Below are 22,101 nucleotides of genomic sequence, written 5' to 3'. Positions count from 1 at the left end.
ACCTTTGGTTCTAAAAACCTAGAACAATCTACACCTGACTCTAACACAGCCACACCTTTCTACTCAAAGTGTGGTCCACAGACCAGCACCTACAGCATCAACACCACTTGGTACCTTGTTTGATTCAAAGAATTTCTGGGCCCACAAAGACCTGCTTTTGAACTATAATCCTGGTGACTTATGTGCACATTGAAGTTGGAGAAGTGCTGGTCTAGACTAGATTTTCTCACCTTCTCATGTTGGCAAGTAGAGCAGGATAATTATTGGTGTTGGGTATTATGGGTGTTCAGAAGCCTTCCTCAAAGACATTGCCAAATATTTCCAGGGGCAAAATCATCTCAGGTAGAGAGAGAACCACTGACCCAGAGTTTGAAAATTGGAAGCAACTTGACAGATTCCAATCAAGGCCCATCCTTTGTTTAGCTCATAACTTTGAGCAAATCACTAAACTCCTTCAAACTCAATTTCTGCAAGGGGGGATAAAATTCATAATAGAATGGGTATTTTGAAAAATTAAATCAGGCAAAGTCTATAAGGTACTAAGCTCAGAATATATGGGACACAACTTCCAAAATGTATGTCATACTTAACAAATATTTTCTAATGAGGTACTAAATGACAGCTCTTCACTTGTGAAATAAGTACAAAACTCCTTATTATTTTGACAAATGTGTCAGGAAGACAAAGAGTGTGAAGCTCAGGATTCCATATCAAAGGAACACAGTCCATTTGTTGGAGAGGAGAGTAGCAATTCTCTAGAGACATCAGGGCTGTGTCCCCACCACAGATCAGTGCTTGAGGATCACAGGGACTTGGTCCTGATGAGTTCCATAATCTCAGACATTGAAGAAAAGGTTCAATCAGTGTTGGAATAAGGTAGTAAGAGGTTAGATCTCTGGAAAGCATGTAAGATCAACTCAAGGCATCATAAAAGCTGAACTCACTTGATTTTTAACCTGGTCTCTTGGGATCAGAGAATCATTAGGAAAAATTTCCTTTCTGTTTATTCCAGAGATCCACAGGGAAATCATGTGCTTAGATGTTGGAACAACACAAGGGAAAAGTGCCTGATGAGCAGGTATAGAGAGAGCTGTAAATGTCTCCCCTGTGCATTCCTCAGCTTGTACAACGCTGGGGGACAGGACATGGTTTCTGCTTTTGATTCCTAAGCTGGCTCAGGAACTGATGATTCACTCTTTCCTGCTGTCGCATGTGGGGCAGAGCTTCAGTCTCCATCATCAACCATTCAGGGAGCCATTCAGACTTCCACATGGAGACCTTCCTCTCAGAGACCCCATACAGGTGAGTCTGGGAGCCCAGCAGGTACATCAGGAGAGGGTCACAGAGGATGGAACCTGTCAGCTTTTACCTGAGTCACTATGACCCTAATCAGCCTATCCCAGAGACCCTATATCTCCGTTTGTATTCTTGGTTAAGTAAAGTAACTAACTTATACTCAATTTACTTAATATGTTAGTGTGTATGTATCTCTTTGAATCTGCAATGTATGGCCCATAGTTGACAATTGGGTGGTGGGAAAGGGAGTCCAGTTTGATGACACAGTAGAATGAGTGAAATGCATAAAATGGCTCTGGTGAAATGAAAACATATGGAAGAGCTTTGCTGTTCAGGGAAAAGGAGCTAGAGTATTAGGTGTGGAGGACAATGCAGTGAAGTGAGAGTGTTTGTATTACATTTCTAAGACGGGTGTATTTGAAATTGCTTTGTGTTCTTTGAAAAGATTCAGGCTAATGAATGTAGATATGAGTAGCTTGAAACAGCAGTTAGTGAGACATACATTGCAGTGTCCTCTCACGCTGGTATTCACATGAAAAATATTTAATAAATCTAAAAAGGAATACTAAATAGTTCTACTTCATTACTTGTGAGGCTGCATATATTTGGGGGGTTTGTACTCTTTTACTTTCTATATTGCACAGTTAGTGGAAATTCCTGTCCCACACTCACCCTTATCCTTCAGTGGTCATTTTTCCATACTTTGAATGAGAAATTCTGCCCTGCACTTGGGGAATATAAATTGAGGACTGACCATCTTCTAGCCAAGGAGTGTAGTGTGCTGAGAGCCAATACTTTTTACAGTTCAGTGATAGAGAAATTAAGGCCACACATTGTAGCTTAAGTCTTAATGACACAAAGGCATCATAGTTCACAACAGTTTACATCTGTATAATGAGGACTTCACTGTTCCGGCTAATGGGTTGGAATATCTCTAAATAGTTTTAAAATTTCTCCTTTACTTCATGTGGGTTTTCAAAGTAAAATGCCCTTACCAAGGAACCTAATGAATAGAGAGAATTAAACTCAGTTTTGTCCAACATATTTTGCTGAGTAAATTATTCCATGAGATTTCTATTGCTGCTATAAAATATTCCTGCAGTCGTTGTTGAAAGTTTATATATACGGGCCTAGGTGCCAGAAGCCTGAAATGAGTCTCATATCAAGATGTGTGCAGGACTGGGCTCCTGCAGGGGTGGGCAAACTTTTTGACTCAAGGGCCACAATGGGTTCTTAAACTGGACCAGAGGGCCGGAACAAAATCATGGATGGAGTGTTTGTGTGAACTAATATAAATTCAAAGTAAACATCATTACATAAAAGGGTATGGTCTTTTTTTTTGTTTTGTTTTTTTTGTTGTTAGTTTTATTAATTTCAAATGGGCCGGATCTGGCCCACAGGCCGTAGTTTGCCCACGGCTGTTCTAGAGGCTCAGGGGAGAATCTGTTTTCTTCTCAATTCCAGTTTGCATTGCTGACCACCTGCATTCCGTGACTCAGGGCCCTTCCTCCTTCATCAAAACCAATAGTGTACATTTTAATCTTTCCTCCCTTTTGCATCTAGGGGGCAATTGTGTTTAGCTTAGTTCCACCTGGATGATCCGGGCTCATCTTCTATTTTAAAGTCAGTCAATCATTGTCCTAGCTGGCTAGGCTCAGTGGATAGAGGGTAGGCCTACAGGGTGAAGGGTTCCCGTTCAATTCCGGTCAAGAGTACATGCCTGGCATGTGCTGGAGAGTGGGAGTGCAGGGGAGAGGTCAATGGGGGGAAAGGAGACATATGTAATACTTTAAACAATTAAGAATTAAAGAAAAAGGAAAAAAAGAGCCCATGTCCGGGTTGCCAGTTGAATCTCAAGTGGAGGCATGCAGGAGGCAGCTGATGAGTGATTCTCTCTCATCATTGATGTTTCTAGCTCTCTCTCCCTCTCCCTTCCTCTCTGAAACCAATACAAATATATATTTTAAAAATAAAATAAATAAAGTCAGCTAATTAACAATCCTGTTCCATCTGCTACCCTAATTTTCCTTGCTATAAAAAATAACATATTTAAAACTATTGGGGATTAGGATGTGGACATCTTTTAGAGGTTCTTATTCTACCTGCTACAAATCACTTTTTAGTATTATTTTGTGTCACTCAAGGGCCCTTATACAAAGAAAACAAGTATTTAATCAGAGCCTCTAGAATGAGTAACTCTTCCTTTAAAACTCCATGCAAAGACAATACTTGGGTCATAAGACCTAGAACTACATGCAGCTAACTCTGACACAGAACCACAGCCTTTCTATTCTGAGAGTGGTCCTCAGGCCAGGACATGCAGCATCACACCACCAGGGAGCTCGTTGGAAATGCAGACTCTGAGGCCTCCAGACCTGCTGCATCAAATTCTGCATTTGAGCCAGAATCCTGGGGACTTCATGGGAACATTGAAATTGGAGAAGTGCTGATCTAAACTAGGCGTTCTCACCTTTTACCATTGACTAACATTTATATATTTCTATTATTTGCTTCTATATTCTTTCCTCCAGATTGAATTGTAGGGACTTTGTTCCTCAGCACCCTCTAGGTACAGCCCAGACAGTGCTGAAACCATGGTCAGCACTCAATTCATATTCCTGAAATGCATGAAAAATTTCCCATTAAAACTGTAGTATACCTGACATCTTAGGGAAAAAGCAGATTGGGACAAAAATAGCTATTCTGAAATGACACAGGAAAGTCCTTGATGGAACCAAATCCAGACCAAAATGTTGAAACTTATTTCTTGACTGCAGGAGACACACTGTAGCATTAGAGCCATGTGAGCAATACTAGACTGTATGAAAAGTCCTCATGCTCTTTTCTTCTTTCTTGGAAGTCACTCCCACCTCATGGAACCAGGGAATCTTACAGGAGCATCAGAATTTATTCTTCTGGGTTTTTCAGTGGAACCAGAACTGCAGCCCCTCATATTTGGGCTTTTCCTCTCCATGTACCTGATCACTGTGTTGGGAAACCTGCTCATCATCCTGGCCGTCAGCTCACACTCCCACCTCCACACTCCCATGTACTTCTTCCTCTCCAACCTGTCCTTGGTAGACATCTGTTTCACCTCCACCACCATCCCAAAGATGCTATGGAACATTCAGACACAGAGCAAAGTCATCACCTATGAAGGCTGTATCACCCAGATGTATTTTTTCATATTATTTGGGGGACTGGACAACTTCCTCCTGACTGTGATGGCCTATGACCGGTTTGTGGCCATCTGTCATCCCCTGCACTACACAGTCATCATGAACCCCCGGCTCTGTGGACTGCTGGTTCTGGTGTCCTGGATCACAAGTGCCCTACATTCCTTGTTAGAAAGCTTAATGGTGTTGCGACTAACTTTCTGTACTGACTTGGAAATCCCCCACTTTTTCTGTGAACTCAATCAGATGGTCCAACTCGCCTGTTCTGACACCTTTCTTAATACCATGGTGATATATTTTGTAGCTGTGCTCCTGGGTGGTGGTCCCCTTGCTGGGATACTTTACTCATATTCTAAGATAGTGTCCTCCATACGTGCAATCCCATCAGCTAAGGGGAAGTATAAGGCATTTTCTAACTGTGCGTCTCACCTCTCAGTTGTCTCCTTATTTTATGGAACAAGCCTAGGAGTGTATCTCAGCTCTGCGGCTGCCCACAGCTCACACTCAAGTGCAGCAGCCTCAGTGTTGTACAGTGTGGTCACACCCATGCTGAACCCCTTCATCTACAGTCTCAGGAACAAAGACATAAAAGGGGCCCTGAAACAGTTCTTTGAGATGGCAGCCATAAAAAAACAGCTGTGCTGAGTCTGAAAAAGTGCACTTAATTTCATGGCTTCAAGAGTGAAAACCAGATATTAAGATGTTTAATCAGATAGTGTTTGTACAACTTGCTTCTTTTATTTATTTCCTGGAATTTCCATTTATTTGAGTTCAACTTCTCTACACAATTTAAGTAACCATTTTCTTACACTTTCTGCTACGTCTATTATACAGACAGTTATTCCCTCTCTCCTTTGTTCTAACCTAACAGCTGTTTCCAACCTTGATCAGAATGCAAATTCTAGTTTGTTTCATGGACAACATGGATTTCTGAAGATTAATTTATTCTCAAATGACACACATCATTGTTAGTCCAATCAAAGCCTCTCCATCTCTGGATCAGTCCTTGTTCATCAGTTTATGTTGTTCATTATATTCCACAAATAAGTGAGATCTTGTGGTATTTATCCGCTCTCCAGTTCCATCAATGCTGTGGCAAATGGTAAGAGTTCCTTTTTCTTCTTCCTCTTCTTAAAGAATACCTTTCAGCATTTCATATAATGCTGGTTTGGTGGTGATGAACTCCTTTAGCTTTTCCTTATCTGTGAAGCTCTTTATCTGACCTTCAATTCTGAATGATAACTTTGCTGGATAAAGTAATCTTGGTTGTAGGTTCTTGGTATCCATCACTTTGAATATTTCTTGCCACTCTCTTCTGGCCTGCATGGTTTCTGTTGAGAAATCAGCTGACTGTCGGATGGGTACTCCCTTGTAGGTAAGTGACTGTCTTTCTCTTGCTGCTTTTAAGATTCTCTCCTTATCTTTTGCTCTTGGCATTTTAATTATGATGTGTCTTGGTGTGGTCCTCTTTGGATTCCTTTTGTTTGGGGTTCTCTGCGCTTCTTGGACTTGTAGGTCCATTTCTTTCACCAGGTGAGGGAAGTTTTCTGTCATTATTTCTTCAAAAAGGTTTTCAATATCTTGCCCTCTCTCTCCTTCTGGTACCCCTATAATTCTGATGTTGGTACGCTTGAAGTTGTCCCAGAGGTTCCTTACACTATCTTCATACTTTTTGAATCTCTTTTCTTTTTTCTTTTTCGGTTGGGTATTTTTTGTTTCTTTGTATTTCAAATCTTTGACTTGATTCTTGGGATCCTCTTGTCTGCTGTTGGATCTCTGTAAATTATTCTTTATTTCAGTCAGTGTATGCTTAATTTCTAGTTGGTCCTTTTTCATGTCTTCCATGGTCTCACCATACTCCTTGAGGGATTCATTAAATTTATCGGCGGTTTCCATAAAATTCTTGAAAAACCTTATAACCGTGGCCTTGAACTCTATATCCAGTCGTCTGTCCTCCTCCGTTTCTGACAATTGTGACCTGTTTCTCTGTCTCCGCATTTTGGCTGCTTCCCTGTGTTGATAGAGTGTCCCTGCGCGCCAGGTGTCCTGTAGGGCCCAGTAGCTCAGCCTCCCCAGTTACCTGGGGTGGACACTCTTAGTGCACTCTTGGTGCCTTGGTTGATGTAGGATCACTGGGAGAAATTGACCTCCAGGCCAATTGGCTGTGGGAAGCAGCTGTGTCTGAAGTGGGAGAATGGTCCCCCTCTGACCACTGGGTACAGTGGCTCCTGGATCTAAGGAGGTGCTAATTCAGCCCCTGCCTGAGGCCTCACAGCCGGGCCACGAAGAGGCTCAACTGTGAAGCAATGCAAGCCGCTGCGGGGCCTTAGGCCTTCTCTTGGAAGTTCTGGGTCTGGCTGGCCCGGCTGCAGTTAGGTAATTATCAGGTTGCAAAGGGCCGGGGCATTCACATGCAAAAGCCTCTGCTGCAGCCTGGGTGGGGCGGGGTCTCAGGGAGTCAAAAGGCCGGAGAAAGAAGCAATGGCTGATTCTCCGCACTCGGAGTCGCGCATCTCAGTGTCCCGGTAATGGCTGCAAGCACCTCTGAGGGAAATCCGCCCTCAAGTTCGCCCGCTGCCGCCTGAGAAAGCAGCCTCTCCCGGTATGTGTCCTGGGTCCCCAGAGACTTCCCAGAACCGGAGATCAGAGCAGTCGGTAGCTTGTGATTCAAAAAGACAGCCATGTCCTCAGGTGCCACCCTCTTTCCGCGCGCGCGAGCCGCCGCCATACCTCTGCACTCAGCCTCCGCAGCTCCTCTGGCTCTCAGCGTGCTTTTCTTTTCTTCTAGTTGTAGAAATTACACTCAGCCAGCCTTCCTGTTGTTTTGGACGATGTTTGCTCCATCCTTTGGGGTAATTTTCAATTGCTGTGGGAGGTGACTATTTCCCGGTGTTTATCTATGCCGCCATCTTAGTTTCTCCTTTTTTTTTTTTTTTTTTTTTAATATATTTTATTGATTTTTCACAGAGAGGAAGGGAGAGAGATAGAGAGTTAGAAACATCGATGAGAGAGAAACATCGATCAGCTGCCTCCTGCACATCTCCTACTGGGGATGTGCCCGCAACCCAGGTACATGCCCTTGACCGGAATCGAACCTGGGACCTTTCAGTCCGCAGGCCAACGCTCTATCCACTGAGCCAAACCGGTTTCGGCAGTTTCTCCTTTTAAATATATTTTTATTAAAATATATTTTATTAAAAAATATTTTTATTTCAGAGAGGAAGGGAGAGGGAGAGAGAGAAAGAAACATTAATGATGAGAGAGAATTGTTGATCAGCTGCCTCCTGCATGGCCCTACTGAGGATTGAGCCCACAACCCAGGCAGGTGCCCTGGACAAGAATTGAACCCAGGACTCTTCAGTCCACAGGACTATGCTATATCCACTGAGCCAAACCAGCCAGGGCTCTTTCTCATTCTTTATACATCAGTACTTTCACTGCTCTTCCTGATAATGTTGACTTTATCCTTGTTCCTCATAAGTCTCAGCCTGTTGATGGTAATGCTATAGGCTGAAAATGCCTGATCCCTAGTCTTGGGTCCTCCTACTGGTTCCTCAGACCACAGTCAATGTTGTGGCTGGACCGGCACTTGGGGTCCTTATTAAAATTGCAACAATCATGAAGCATCTGTGAAATCACAAGGTTTATTACTCAAGGTCCTGGAGGATACACAGCATCCTAAGGGCCACATCAGAAGGTCTCAGAACGGGGGAAGGGAGGAATAAGAGGGAGAAGGAGAGAGAGAGAGAGAGAGAGAGAGAGAGAGAGAGAGAGAGAGAATAGTTTGAGTTGGGAGGAGAGACCTGAGTGCTTCTCTAGTAGCCTTGTCATGAAGCTGGCAATAGGATTCTTTGAGATAGATGTCTTTGAAACAGATGCCTCATGCATCAAAAGTATAATGTCAGGTATTTACACTAGTATCTTGCTACTAGGCTTTATAACTAATCTGCTAGTTTTATTATCTTATTCAACTCAGTGTCCAGAATACCTACAATAATACCTGGGAACATTGATTGTCAAGTACATATGTCCCAGTGGCTTCTGTATGGATATGAGGCAGGAGAAAAAGAAACCAAAGCCCCACTTCTGGGCCTGATCAAACAGAAAACAGTTTATGGCAGGAAACCCCCTGCAGTGGTTAGAGGTCACAACAACAAGGACTGACCAGAACCAGATCATTCCAAGATGGGAGAAAATTGGCAAAAGACCGACCCTGAAGCTCATTATACCATCATTACAATGAAAACTGACACCACAAATAGAAAGGTGGCCAAGAGGGAAAAACTCCATGACACTTCCAGAACAACCCTGTTAGGAACAAGGCTCCCTTCCACCCAAAAGGCAGAGTCAGAATTTGGTGCCACAGTGCTTGGAGACCACCCCCCACCCTTCCACCTTGAACACACATAAAATCCCAGGAACTAACTGACCACCTGCGCAACTCACTCTCGAGTTGATCCGCTCATATGGGTACGTTTTTTCTATAGTGTCACCCATGCCTGTGCCTCTTTCTCTGTCTCTACCTGAATAAAACTTGCTTTATTCTCACTTTGATTCATCCTTGAAAACTTTCCTGGATGAGTCAAGGATCTGAAAGTCACCTGACACTCGAAAGTTCCAGATTGTGCTGGGGCAGGGCCCGCCCCCAGCACAGAAGTGGTCCAGTAGCACATACATACATGAGAGGTACAGAGACAAAGGGGAAATGAGGTATATGTGACATTCTGAGCTAACGATGAGGTATTGGAGATACTACCCTTTCCCCATTGTATACTCTTGGCTCCTTCTTCCTAAATTAATGACTATATGTGCATGGGTTTATTTCTGGGTTCTCTGTTCTGTTTCATTGATCTATGAGTCTTTTTTAATGCCTGTGCTGTACTGCTTTAATTACTATAGGTTTTTATGTATTTTGAAACCTGTGAGCATGATGCTTCTAGGTTAGTTTTGCTTTCTCAAGGTTGCTTTGGCTATTCAGGATCTTTTGTAGTTCCCTACAAGTATAAGAATTGTGTGTTCTATTTCTGTGGAAAAAATGACATTGGAATTTTTACAGAGATTGTATTGAATCTATGGATTGCTTTGAGTATTTTTTCCTTCAATCTAGTAAATTTGAATATCTAATTTGCTTTAATAACTGATTCATGAATCAGACAGCATCCCACCTAACAAGTAAGAGAAATTTCTGAAAGGTTGTACAAAAGTAGGTTTTTACAGAAAAAAAAGAATAGCATAAGGGAGCTCTTAATAACAGAAAAGAAGAAATTTGGGGGTGGGGCCTTGACATCTTTTGTTTGGGAGAGGAGAACAAGAGGCTTTTCTCATGCAGATTCCTTCTTCCTTCTACAGGGATGGAGAGGGCCCATGTGACAGATTACCTTACTGGTGCTTGACCAAAAGATTCCAGGAAAAGATTCCTGGTTGATTAGAATTGTATTTCTGGGAGATGTAGACACTTCCATTAGATCCAGTATTAAATCTGGGTTTGGCATCCTGCACTTTTAGCATGAATGATGCCAATATTAATTCTTCCAATCAGTGACCACAATATACCTTTCCATTATTGCATCTTCTTCAGTAACATTCAGCAATATGTTATAGTTTTCAGTGTACAGGTCTTTCACTTCCAAGGTTATGTTTACTTTTAGTATTGTATCCTTTTTGATGCAGTTGTAAGTGGGATTATTTTCTAAATTTCTCTCTCTGACAGTTTGTTATTAGACACCACAGATTTCTGTAAATTAATTTTGTATCCCACAATGTTAGTGAATTCATTTATTGGTTCTAATAAATTGTTTTTATTTTAAATAACTTATTGGAGTGAGTGAATGAAATGAACTGAACATATTTAAAATGCCAACTTTTCTGAATTAAAGGAGCCATACAGAAATTAAGAGTACATGTAATCACCCAGATCATCTGCTTCCTTATTTCTGGTTGTGATATGAGATGATAAACCTAATTCAGTAAATTTTGTTAATAAATAAAATATTTAGAAATACTTGGTGAGTCTAAGAATTCCTTCACAGGTAAGAAGTATATGTATGTGTACATGTGTGTACATTGTATCTGAATTTTTTCTAATAAACACACACCCATATATGTACAACACAGACTCGTTAAAATTTTCATCTTTCATGTTGAAAGAGAACTTGAAAAAAATTGGATGGAATAGAAGCTAAAAGAGTAAATGGTTAAATTAAAGTGAAATTAAAAGAAAGACATGTAGACACAAAGATTGAAAGTAGAATTGTTGAGGAAGATGGCGGCAGAGTAGGTGGAAGTTGCTCTCTTCTCCTCCCAGCCCTGAACTGGAATCACAACAAAATTATACAACAATCAACCTGAAGATCCAACAGAAAACAGTTGAACAGAATCATTACAACCAAATATTTGTAGAAGAAGCCACATCGAGACCAATGCCATCTTTCCTGGGGCAAACACTCCCCTCCAATCTGCAACACCCTAGAGGACTGCACTAGCCCCACACTCCAGGTCCCCCTGTCATCCTGTCTGAGCTCACAACCCACAAAGGACTGTGTTGTCAGAGCCTGTACTAGGAATGGGGAGGCAGTGACCTTATTTCTAGAAACTCATTTCAATGCAAAAGACAATTACTTGAATTTGCATAACACCCTTACCCTGTTTATTGTGCTTTCCCTGGTAACCTCCCATATCTGACTCCCCTCCCTCAACACCTTTTTCTGTCTTCAGTTAATGATGGTGGTTAAGGTGGTATTTTCAGGAGTTAATTCGTTTTCCTAGATCTCTCCCACATATATAGGAGGCATACATGTTATTAAACTTTTGTTTGTTTTTGTCCTGTCAATCTGTCTTTTATTACAAAGATGTGTAAGCCAAGAACCCAGAAGGACTCAGGTTAAATTATTTTCCTCCCCTAAAGAACAACAGGCTGTACCATATAGCCTAGGCCCTAGGGGAGTAGAAGGCTATACCATCTAGGTTTGCATAAGTGCACTCTCTGATTCACACTCAATGACAACATCGCCTGTGGATGCATTTCTCAGAACATATCCCTGTTTGCTAAGCAGTGCATGACTGTACATCTTTCATTCAAAATCTTAAGCAAACACAATTTTTGCTGAAGATGGCCTACAACTTCTTACCCCTTACTCTACAACAGGACCAAAACTTGCTACTCAAAGAGTGGTCTTCAGACCAGGACCTGCAAAACCAGCATTTTCCTGGGACTTATGAGAAATGCAGATGCCCTGGGCCCACCAGCACCTGCTGAATCACTATCTGTGCTTGAACTAGAATCAGGGGTGATTCATATTGATAAAGACTAACAGCAATTGAAGCAAACATAACCAGTCAGGAGAGCCTATGGGAGGGGATAGCACTAATGGAGTTTCTCACACTGTATGTAATCGTCAGAGCCCTACAGGAAGAACGCTATGTTTATAACACTCCATGGTTCTAACTTCCCCTTCCCTCTTCCTTTCCCCTCCATAAGTACCCCTCCATCTTGGCACACAGGCCAGAGTGTGCATGTGGCTTGGCATGGGTTGCAATACTTTCTTTTTCCAGAATAAATCCTTTTGCTGATGAAACACCTAGTCAATGTTATTTTTTTAAGTCAATAATATGCACTGTGAAGTTGGAGCTCATCTAGACTAGGAATTTTTACCTTCTAAATATGACATAACTATTTGTGTTGGGTATTGCAAGTATTAAGCAGCCTATCTTCAGATATTCCCTCATTGGGAACCACTGCACAGTTTGAGAACTGAAAGCATCATGACAGATTGTAATCAACACCGTACTCTGATTATAATGTTGGGTTGGTCACTAAACTTCCTCAATCACACTTCAGCAATGGAGAATGAAGGTCATAATTTTAGCACTTCAGAGAAAGGCTTTTATAAAATATAAATCAAATAATGCGTATAAGGTACTAACCTCAGATTGTATAGCATGAAATTTTATAATTATGTCTCGTAATTAACAAAGGTCTTATAATGTGGGACTAAATAGCAGCTCTTATCTTCTGATGTAAGTATGAAATTTCTCATTGATTTGAAAAATGTGTCATGAAAGCAAGGAGGGTGGTGCCCAAGCTTTACATCAAAGACACAGCAGTCCTCTCCCTTGTTGAAGAGAGAAAGCAATTTTCTGTAGTTATCGTGGCTTGTGCCTCACGACAGGTCAGTACTTTGAAAATCCAAGTTCCTAGTCAAGCCAGTTTCCTCAGTCTTGGACTTTTGAGAAAATGTAATTCAAAGTTGTATAAGGTGCTGGGAGATGAGACCTCAAGAGGATCATGGAGAAGGAGTAACAAAAACAGGATTCACTTAACTTCTAACCTGGTCCCTTGGGAACAAAGAATCGGCAGGAACATTTTCCATTCTGTTCAGACCAGTGTGTCCACAGGGAAACCGGGTGCTCAGAGGTGGGAGCAACAATGCAAACAGCATCTAATGAGCAGATAAAGGAGGAGTAATATCTCCTCTGCAGCAGACTCCCAACATGTGCAACGTTAGGCTGGAACAGAACGTATTTGTTTCTTTTGGAGTCTGACTCTGAGACTAATGCTTGACTCCTTCCTGCTCTTTTGTCTGAGAACAGAGCTTCCGTCTCCAACATTAACCATCCAGGGAGCAATTCAGACTTCTACAAGGAGTCCTTCCTTTCAGAGACCCATCCAGGTGAGTCTGAGAGTGCAGCAGATGCTGTGGGAAGATTCAAGAAGTGCATCCCAGAATGTCTCCCTGAGGTAACCTGAGAGCCTAACCAGGCCAGCTCAGAGCTGAGAGACGACCACATCTGTGTGCTAGGTGGGCGAATATATAGTTAATATATTTAGTATGCTAAATTAGTTTTCTCTTAAAAACATTGCTGTTTGGCATAAAAGTCCTTTATATATGTATAGATAGAGTTAGGGAAATGGATGAAAATGTATTAATTTTGTGTGGTCAAACTATCAGTCTGTCATATGTGTCTTCTCCCATTAATTTTAAACATAAACATTCTACATTTTTCACCTTGGCGGAAAAATTCTTTTGCATTCAATTAATGATCTTTTCTATCCATTTTCTAAGCATGATCTATTTATGTTTACATAAGTATAAATTATAACTGTAGATACTACTTTCTCCACTGCCTTTTAAAAGTATATTTTTGTCTTTTTATTTCCACATCCTTACCCATATATCTGAAATTGGAGACCTATATTGATGTGATTAAAGTTTTGTGAGGTTTATTTTGCCTTTTCTTTTGTTTTACAATTTTATTCAATTTTACTAATGCCAATATTTGAATACACAATATTCAACAATGTTTATTTTCCCTGCTATTGTTTATATTATGAATATCTCATACCTTAACATTTTTCCAAATAAGAGCACACATTTATCAAACTACATAAATGAATAGTCAGTGAGCTCCCTGCTCATTTGACCGCACATTAGACAAAGAAGGCCAAGTACAATGAAATAAGTGTGCTATGATATCATATTCTCAGGGACAAATATGTGAAGAAAGGGGATCAATAGTTGTGGCATAAGCAGGATTATCTAAAAAATGTTTGGGGATGATTTGTAGGTTGACAAAGAACAGAAACAGGACCAGTGCCCACCCATCAGTTGTATCACAAAAGACATCAAAACTTAAAGCCAAAAATAGCAAAGGAAAGATGCTATTGAGCCATATAGACACCAGAGTGATCTAAACACTGAATTCCAGATTTGTTTCACTGTGTCCCAAAATAAGACATGCCTTTTACATTGTTATCCACCATTTTTTGCGCGCGAACGCGCACACACACACACACACACACACACGCATGCATGAGTGAACAAAGGGAGCCATGAAATGATTATGTATGGACCATCACTGTGTATGACACACTCCAATACTTTCTTTTGTGCCTCCTTGATTCCATTCTGTTTCATTCTTACAACTGTAATCTGACACCCTAATGGCTCCTGATCTCAGAACATTGAGAGCACTCCTCAAGCCTGTCCTCCACACCTAACTTCATAGAATCCTGGCATAGAATACATGTTTGTTCAGCCACACTAAACTAAATCTGAAGGAGCAGAGAAGGTGTTTGTATAACATGCTATATGCCTCAGGTACTCACAGTCTAGCAAGGAACAAAGACATGGGATTAAATAAAAATCTCACCATGGGTGCCCTAACACTAAGATTAAGAGCATGAGAAAGTGACCTTTTCCTGTGCTCATGCTAGAAAAATTAAAGGTTCATGAAGGAGAGGACCCAGTCTCTCTGAAAGAGGAGTTGGACTTTGGAGGATGGAGAGGGGGTAAAAAATTCCAAAAGACCAGTGGGGAGACCCCAAGCAGAGGAAAGTGAGCCCATAAAGGCTCTGAGCCCTGCAGCTGCGGTGTCAGGTGAAGCTGGACTTAGAACAATGTGTAGGAGACCAGTGTGAGGGAGGCCAGGGCTCTGTGAGGGTGGAGCTGGCCCAAAGTTCACAGACACTTGAGCCTCATGTTTGAAGCTACGAAATTTTGGCCTCTATCTCCAGTGAGGTATCACTGGGGAGGAATTTTAATCAGAGAGTTCAAGGATCAGCATTAAAGTTCTCTCTGAGTCAATGTGTGCATTTGGCTAGAGAGGTGCCCACCTGTTAGATGGGAGAGATGACAGGGAACTGAAATATGTCTGTGGAATTGGAGACCGGGGTGTTGGGAAGGATTAGAGACATTTGAGAGGAGGAAGAAAATAATCAGCCTCATCCCATCACAGTGAAGGTAACCTTTCATTTACCAACAAGCAGGAAGTACACCAAGCTCTCTACATACAATATATTGATTATCTGTCCACCATCATAGGCCGATGGATACTTCAATCTTCACCATCAGGTGAGGGTATTAACAATTATTAGGCTCTAGTCCTAACCGGTTTGGTTCAGTGGATAGAGCATCGACCCGAGACTGAAGGGTCCTGGGTTCAATTCCGGTCTGGGACACATTCTTAGGTTGGGGGATCGATCCCCAGTAAGGGGTGTGCAGGAGGCAGCCAATCAATGATCCTCTCTCATTATTGATGTTTCTATCTCTCTCTCCTTCTCCCTTCTCTCTGAAATCAATAAAAATATATTTTTTTAGAAAAAGACAAAGAGAGAATCTTAAAAGCAGCAAGAGAAAAGCACTAAGTTACCTACAAGGGAGCACACATACAACTCTCAGATGATTTCTAAAAAGAAAGCTTACAGGCCAGAAGGGAGTGGCAAGAAATATTCAAAGTGATGAGTATCAAGGACCTAGAACCAAGAATACTCTACCCAGCCCAGCTGCCATTTAGAATTAAAGGTCAGATAAAGAGCTTCACTTGCAAGAAAAAGCTAAAGGAGTTCATCACCACCAAACCAGTATTACATGAAATGTTGAAAGGTATTCTTTAAGAAGGAGAAGGAGGAGGAGAGCGAGGAGAAGGAGGAGGAGGCGGAGGAGGAGGAGGAGGAGGAGGAGGAGGAGGAGGAGGAGGAGAAAAAGATAAAAAAATATGAACAGTAGAATGGCAATAAAAACATATCTATCAATAATTTAAAGTAAACGTCCAGGTAGAAAAAAAAACAAGGAATCTAATGAACAAAATAAACTGATGAATAAAATAGAACCAGAGGCTTGGAAACATGGAACAAACTGATGAATCTCAGAGGGACGGAGGAGAGTAGGGAAGAGATTAAGCAAAGAGCTTATATGCATATATGCATATATGCATTACCTATGGATAGAAACAGTAGCATGGTGAAGGCTGGCAGTGGGTTGGAAACTGGGTAAAGGGGTAATAGGGTTGATAAAAGGGAACATCTGTAATAATCTCAAGAATTAAAAAAAAAACACCTGTGTAATTCATGACCACCTTCGGGAAAAGGTGTGAGGAGAACAGAAATTCCTAATCAGAGATGTCATGGGTTGGGGTGTGTCTTAAAGGGGATGATATGTTAAAAAAAAAAGAAATTGATTACTGCAAAATATAACTGTAGCATTTCAACTATGCTAGTAATAGCCATTTGTTTAAAAACTGATCATGCTAATTTTTCTTTCCTATTAGACACCTACACCACATGAGGCGAGGCAATGATACCCCAATTTCAGAATTTCTTCTCCTGGGATTTTCAGAGGAACCAGAACTGCAGCCCCTCATATTTGGGCTTTTCATCTCCATGTACCTGGTCACTGTGTTGGGAAACCTGCTCATCATCCTGGCCGTCAGCTCAGACTCCCACCTCCACACACCCATGTACTTCTTCCTGTCCAACCTGTCCTTGGTAGACATCTGTTTCACCTCCACCACCGTCCCAAAGATGCTGATGAACATCCTGACACAGAGCAAAGTCATCACCTATAAAGGTTGCATCACACAGATGTATTTTTTCGTACTATTTGGAATGTTGGATAACATCCTCTTGACAGTGATGGCCTATGACCGCTTTGTGGCCATCTGCCACCCCCTGCACTACATGGTCATCATGAACCCCCGGTTCTGTGGACTGCTGCTTCTGGTGTCCTGGATCATAAGTGGCCTGAATTCCTTGTTACAAAGCTTAATGGTATCGCAGCTGTCCTTCTGTACAGACTTTGAAATCACCCACTTTTTTTGTGAAATTAAACAGGTAATCCAACTTTCCTGTTCTGACACTTTTCCTAATAACGTGGTGATGTATTTTGTATCTGCACTACTGGGTGCTGGTCCCCTCGCTGGTATCCTTTACTCTTACTCTAAGATAGTGTCCTCCATTTGTAGAATCCCATCAGCTCAGGGGAAGTATAAGGCATTTTCTACCTGTGCCTCTCACCTCTCAGTTGTCTCCTTATTTTATGGTTCAGTCCTAGGAGTGTATCTCAGCTCTGCTGCTACCCATAGCACACACTCAAGTGCAACAGCCTCGGTGATGTACACTGTGGTCACACCCATGCTGAACCCCTTTATCTACAGTCTCAGGAACAAAGACATAAAGAAGGCCTTGAAAAGATTGTATGTGATGGCAGGTACAAAGGGGACAACCATCCTGAGGTAGAAAAAGTGCTTTAAGGTTCAAAACCGGAAATTGAGATTCTTTCCTCAGATTGTAGTTTTCAGACTTGTTACTTCTATTCTGTCCTTGAATTTCCTTTGTTTGTTTCAGCTCTTCTGTAGAATTTAAGTAACCATTTCATTCAGCTTTCTGCTTTGTCTGTTATATGAACAGTTGTTCCCTTTTTTTTTTCTTTTTACCTTCACAATGTTTTTTCCAACCTTAGTCAGAAATATGTGGAAGTTTCATTTACTTCACTAGAAACATTGATGTCTTAATGCCGGAGTCCATTCATTGTCTTCACTACCTGAGTGATGGAGATGGTGAAGACGCCTTGCCATGCTAGCAGTCACCAGCTGTGCGTCGCTGCAGGGTGCCCAGGACCAGACCATAAAGGACCGGACCTGCATTGTCCACCATCCAGAACCAGCATTTCATTGCTGGCACGTACACATGAACTGTCGGACATTGAAACTTGGACTGAGAACTGTTGGACATTGAAATTGGAATTTGTTCTTATATTTCTAGTCTACAGATACTTGATTTTTTACAGAAAAAAATAAGGGGGAGATGCCGGAGTCCATTCATTGTCTTCACTACCTGAGTTTAGACAGAGCCCCCCAAAAGCTCGTAACCTTTGAAGTCCTAGCAAAGGTCAGGGCTGTGCACCACCCAGTTAATCTAGGAACCATTCAGTTAATTTAGGTAATAATAGTTGAAGCATCCCCACCTTATTTCACTAAATTCCTTAGATACTTATGTAGATCCTTGTTGATTATTGTTAATCAGATACACCCGGAAATCTATTGATGAGCTAATCAGCTACTCAGCCTACACTCAGAAATCTATTGATGAGTTAATCAGATACTTTGTCTATTCCTGGAAATTGTTTGCTGATCTGTGTGTCATTGAAACCTCCTTACCCTAAGGGCTACTCCAGATCAATAAAAGATTGGAGCAGCCTGAGCAGAGGAAGGAAGTCCTTCGGGATTTAGCCTCCTGGTCCCAGAATATTGCAAAATTATCTCCTGTCTTTTTCTCTCATTTGTTGTGCGGCTCCTCTTTCAGATATCGAACCCTACTCCATGCAGAACGTGGAGGGAGTCTTACTCGACATCTTAACAATAATTTCTTCTCAAATGACATATATCATTGTAAATAATTTGTTCTTGTGTTCACCATGTGTCCCTCACTCTTTGTACATCAGTACCTTAACTGATCTTCCTGAGAATGTAGACTTTATGATTGTTCCCTGTAAGTCTCAGTCTGTTGATAGTGATGAAATAGGATAGGAATGCCTGGGCACTGGCCTGGGTCCAACTACTTGTTCCTTAGAGCAGAGTCAATGTTTTGACCAGATGGAGCCTATGGTCTTTATTACATTTATAACAAGCATCATGGAACTATGAAAATGTAAGTTTTATTACTCACAGGTCCAGCATGCCCAAATGCCACACAGGAAAGTGAGTGAGTGTGTGTGTGTGTGTGTGTGTGTGTGTGTGTGTGTGTGTTGTGTGAAAGAGAGACACCGACAGGCAGACAGATAGATAGAAACTGGACTTCGACTGAAGGACTCTGCCTGTATTGTGGTCCAAGACAGGATGGCTAGGGTTTTATGGGTTTACTTTTTCTTTAAAACATAAGAGTTGGAATTAGAGCAGGGGATGGAAAAGTGGGTTCACCTATCAGGTCAGTTATCTAGGTTTCTACTAGGGAAATTTTGTAATATGTTAATCTGTGTAAGAATCACTAAAATTCTGTGTTTAATTCCAAATAAACTTTACAATCTAGATATATCCATTGTTTAATGTGAACTTTCTTCCTTTGTTTGTATTGAAATTGCTTGTAATCTGTATATAAACACGCCTAAGTGACCAAATGACTGAACAACCGAATGAATGGTCACTATGATATGCACTGCCCACCGGGGGCAGGTGATCAACGCAGTAGCTACCCCCTGGTGGTCAGTGCGCTCCCACAGCCAACTGTGGCTGGCAACCTCCCAAGCTCCCTTCCCCCAGCTGGCCAACCTCCTGCCGTCTATCCCCCCATAAGGCCAAAGAGATCAAAGAAGAAATTAAAAACATCCTGAAAATGAATGACAGTGGAAGCACAACAATCCAAAAATCTATAGGACACAGTGAAAGAAGTCATGATAGGGAAGTTCATAGCTTTCCAGGCCTACCTCAAAAAAAACAAAAATAGTAGTAAGTTATCTAACCCTGCATCTTAAAGAAGTAGAAAGAGCAACAAGAAAAGCCCAGAGTAAGCAGAAGAAAGGATGTCATAAAGATCAGAGCAGAAATAAATGACATAGAGAACAAAAAAAACAAAAAAAAACAAAAAAATCAATGAAACCAAGATTTGCTTATTTCGAAGGATAAACAAAATTGATGAACCTCTAGCCAGGCTCACCAAGAAACAAAGAGAGAGGACCCAAACAAACAAAATCAGAAATGAAAGAGATGAAGTAGCCCTAACTGGTTTGGCTCAGCGAACGGAGCATTGGCCTGAAGACTCAAGGGTCCCGAGTTCGATTCTGATCAAGGGCATGTACCTTGGTTGCGGGCACATCCCCAGTAGGGGGCATGCAGGAGGCAGCTGATAGATGTTTCTCTCTCATCAATGTTTCTAACTCTCTATCCCTCTCCCCTCCTCTCTGTAAAAAAATCAATACAATGTATTTTTTAAAAAAAAGAAAGAGGTGAAGTAACAACCAACCCCACAGACATACAAAGGATTGTAAAATAATACTATGAACAATTCTATTCCAAAACACTGGATAACCTTGATGAAATTGACATATTTCTAGAAAAATACAAGATTCCAAAACTCAATCAGGAAGAATAAAAAAACCTGAATAGGCCAATAACTACTAATGAAATTAAAACAGTAGAAAAAAAACAACAAACTACCAGCAAACAAAACCCTGGACCAGATGGCTTCACAGGGCAGTTTTACCAAACATTTGAAGAAGAATGAAAACCTATTCTTCTCAGACTATTCCAAAAAAAAAAAAAGAAGAGGAAGGCACACTTCCAAGCTCTTTCTATGAAGCCAGCATTACCCTAATCCCAAAACCAGATAAAGACACTACAAAGAAAGAGAATTGCAGGCCAATATCCCTCATGAACATAGATACTAAAATCCTCAGCAAAATTCTAGCAAATTGGATCCAGCATTACATTAGAAAGATCATACACCATGACCAAATGCGATTTATTCCAGGGATGCAAGGCTAGTACAATATCCATAGATCAATAAACATGATACATCACATAAACAAATTGAGAGCCAAAAATCACATAATCATATCAACTGATGCAAAAAAGGCATTTGACAAAATCCAACACACTTTCCTGATAAAAACTCTCAGGAAATAGAGGGAATAGAAGGATAATACATCAATGTAATAAAAGCCTCATACATCAATGTAATAAAAGCCTCATATGACAAACCTACAGCCAACATTAAACCCAATAGGCAAAAACTAAAACCACTTCTCCTAAGAACAGGACTTCACCTCTAAGAGACTTCACCTCTTTCTTTTTTTAAAATACATTTTATTGATTTTTTTACAGAGAGGAGGGGAGAGGGATAGAGAGTTAGAACCATTGATGCCCACTTTCAACACCCCTGTTCAAAATAGCACTGGAAGTGCTAGCCATAGTGATTAGACATGAAGAAAAAAAGGCAACCAAATTGGAAAAGAAGAAGTAAAATTGTCATTGCTCACAGGTGACATTATATTGGGCATAGACCCCTAAAGACTCCATCAAACAACTACTAAAATTATTAAATGAATTTGGTAATGTAGCAGAATAAAAAATTAACACCCAGAAATCTATGGCTTTTTTATACAACAATAATGAACTCACAGAAAGAGAAACTGGCAGAAAAAAAATCTCATTTACCATTGCAACAAAAAAATTAAGATACCTACAAATAAATTTAACCAAGGAGGTAAAGGACCTGTACTCAGAAAATTACAGACACTGAAAAAAGAGGTAGAGGAAGACATAAACAAATGGAAGAATATACTGTGTTCATGGATTGGTAGAATCAACATCATTAAAATGTCCATACTACCCAAAGCAACCTATAGATTCAATGCAATCTCCATTAAAATACCAACAGCATATTTCAAAAACCTATATTAAACCCTCCAAAAATTCATCTGGAATAAAAAAAGACCCTGAAAAGCCACAACAATCTTGAGAAAGAAAACAAAGTTGGAGTGATCACAGTACCAGATATTAAGCTGTATTACAAAGCCACGGTTCTCAAAACTGCCTGGTACTGGCACAAGCACCAACACATAGATGAATGGAATAGAACAGAGAACCCAGAAATCAACCCAAGCCATTATGCTCAATTAATATTTGACAAAGGAGGCAAGAACATACAATGGAGTCAAGACAGTCTCTTCAATAAATGGTGTTGGGAAAATGGAACTGATACATGCAAAAAAATGAAACTAGAACACCAACTTACACCATACACAAAAATAAACTCAAACTGGATAAAGGACTTAAACATAAGATGGGAAACCATAAAAATCTAAGATGAAGCTATAGGCAACAAAATAGCAGACATTTGTTGAGCAATATCTTTACCAAT

General features: G+C 40.9%; 1 protein-coding gene across 2 annotated transcripts; it reads left to right on the top strand.

The window, feature by feature from the left end:
• Positions 1-4,169: 4,169 nt before the first annotated feature.
• Positions 4,170-17,484, top strand: LOC308519432 (olfactory receptor 7A17-like; the record flags this gene model as incomplete). Of its 2 annotated transcripts, XM_081091420.1 has the most annotated exons (2): positions 4,170-5,077; positions 17,439-17,484. In XM_081091420.1, the coding sequence occupies 2 exons, from the start codon at positions 4,170-4,172 to the stop codon at positions 17,482-17,484; spliced, it is 954 nt and encodes a 317-aa protein (XP_080947546.1). The 2 variants fall into 2 exon arrangements, with proteins under 2 accessions (XP_080947546.1, XP_080947545.1); XM_081091419.1 differs by lacking the exon at positions 4,170-5,077 and having other exon boundaries at positions 15,874-17,484.
• Positions 17,485-22,101: the final 4,617 nt, after the last annotated feature.

Source organism: Myotis nattereri (assembly GCF_964212035.1).
Source record: "Myotis nattereri genome assembly, chromosome: 5".
NCBI lineage: Eukaryota > Metazoa > Chordata > Mammalia > Chiroptera > Vespertilionidae > Myotis > Myotis nattereri.
This window is presented reverse-complemented; position numbering and strand designations above follow the sequence as displayed.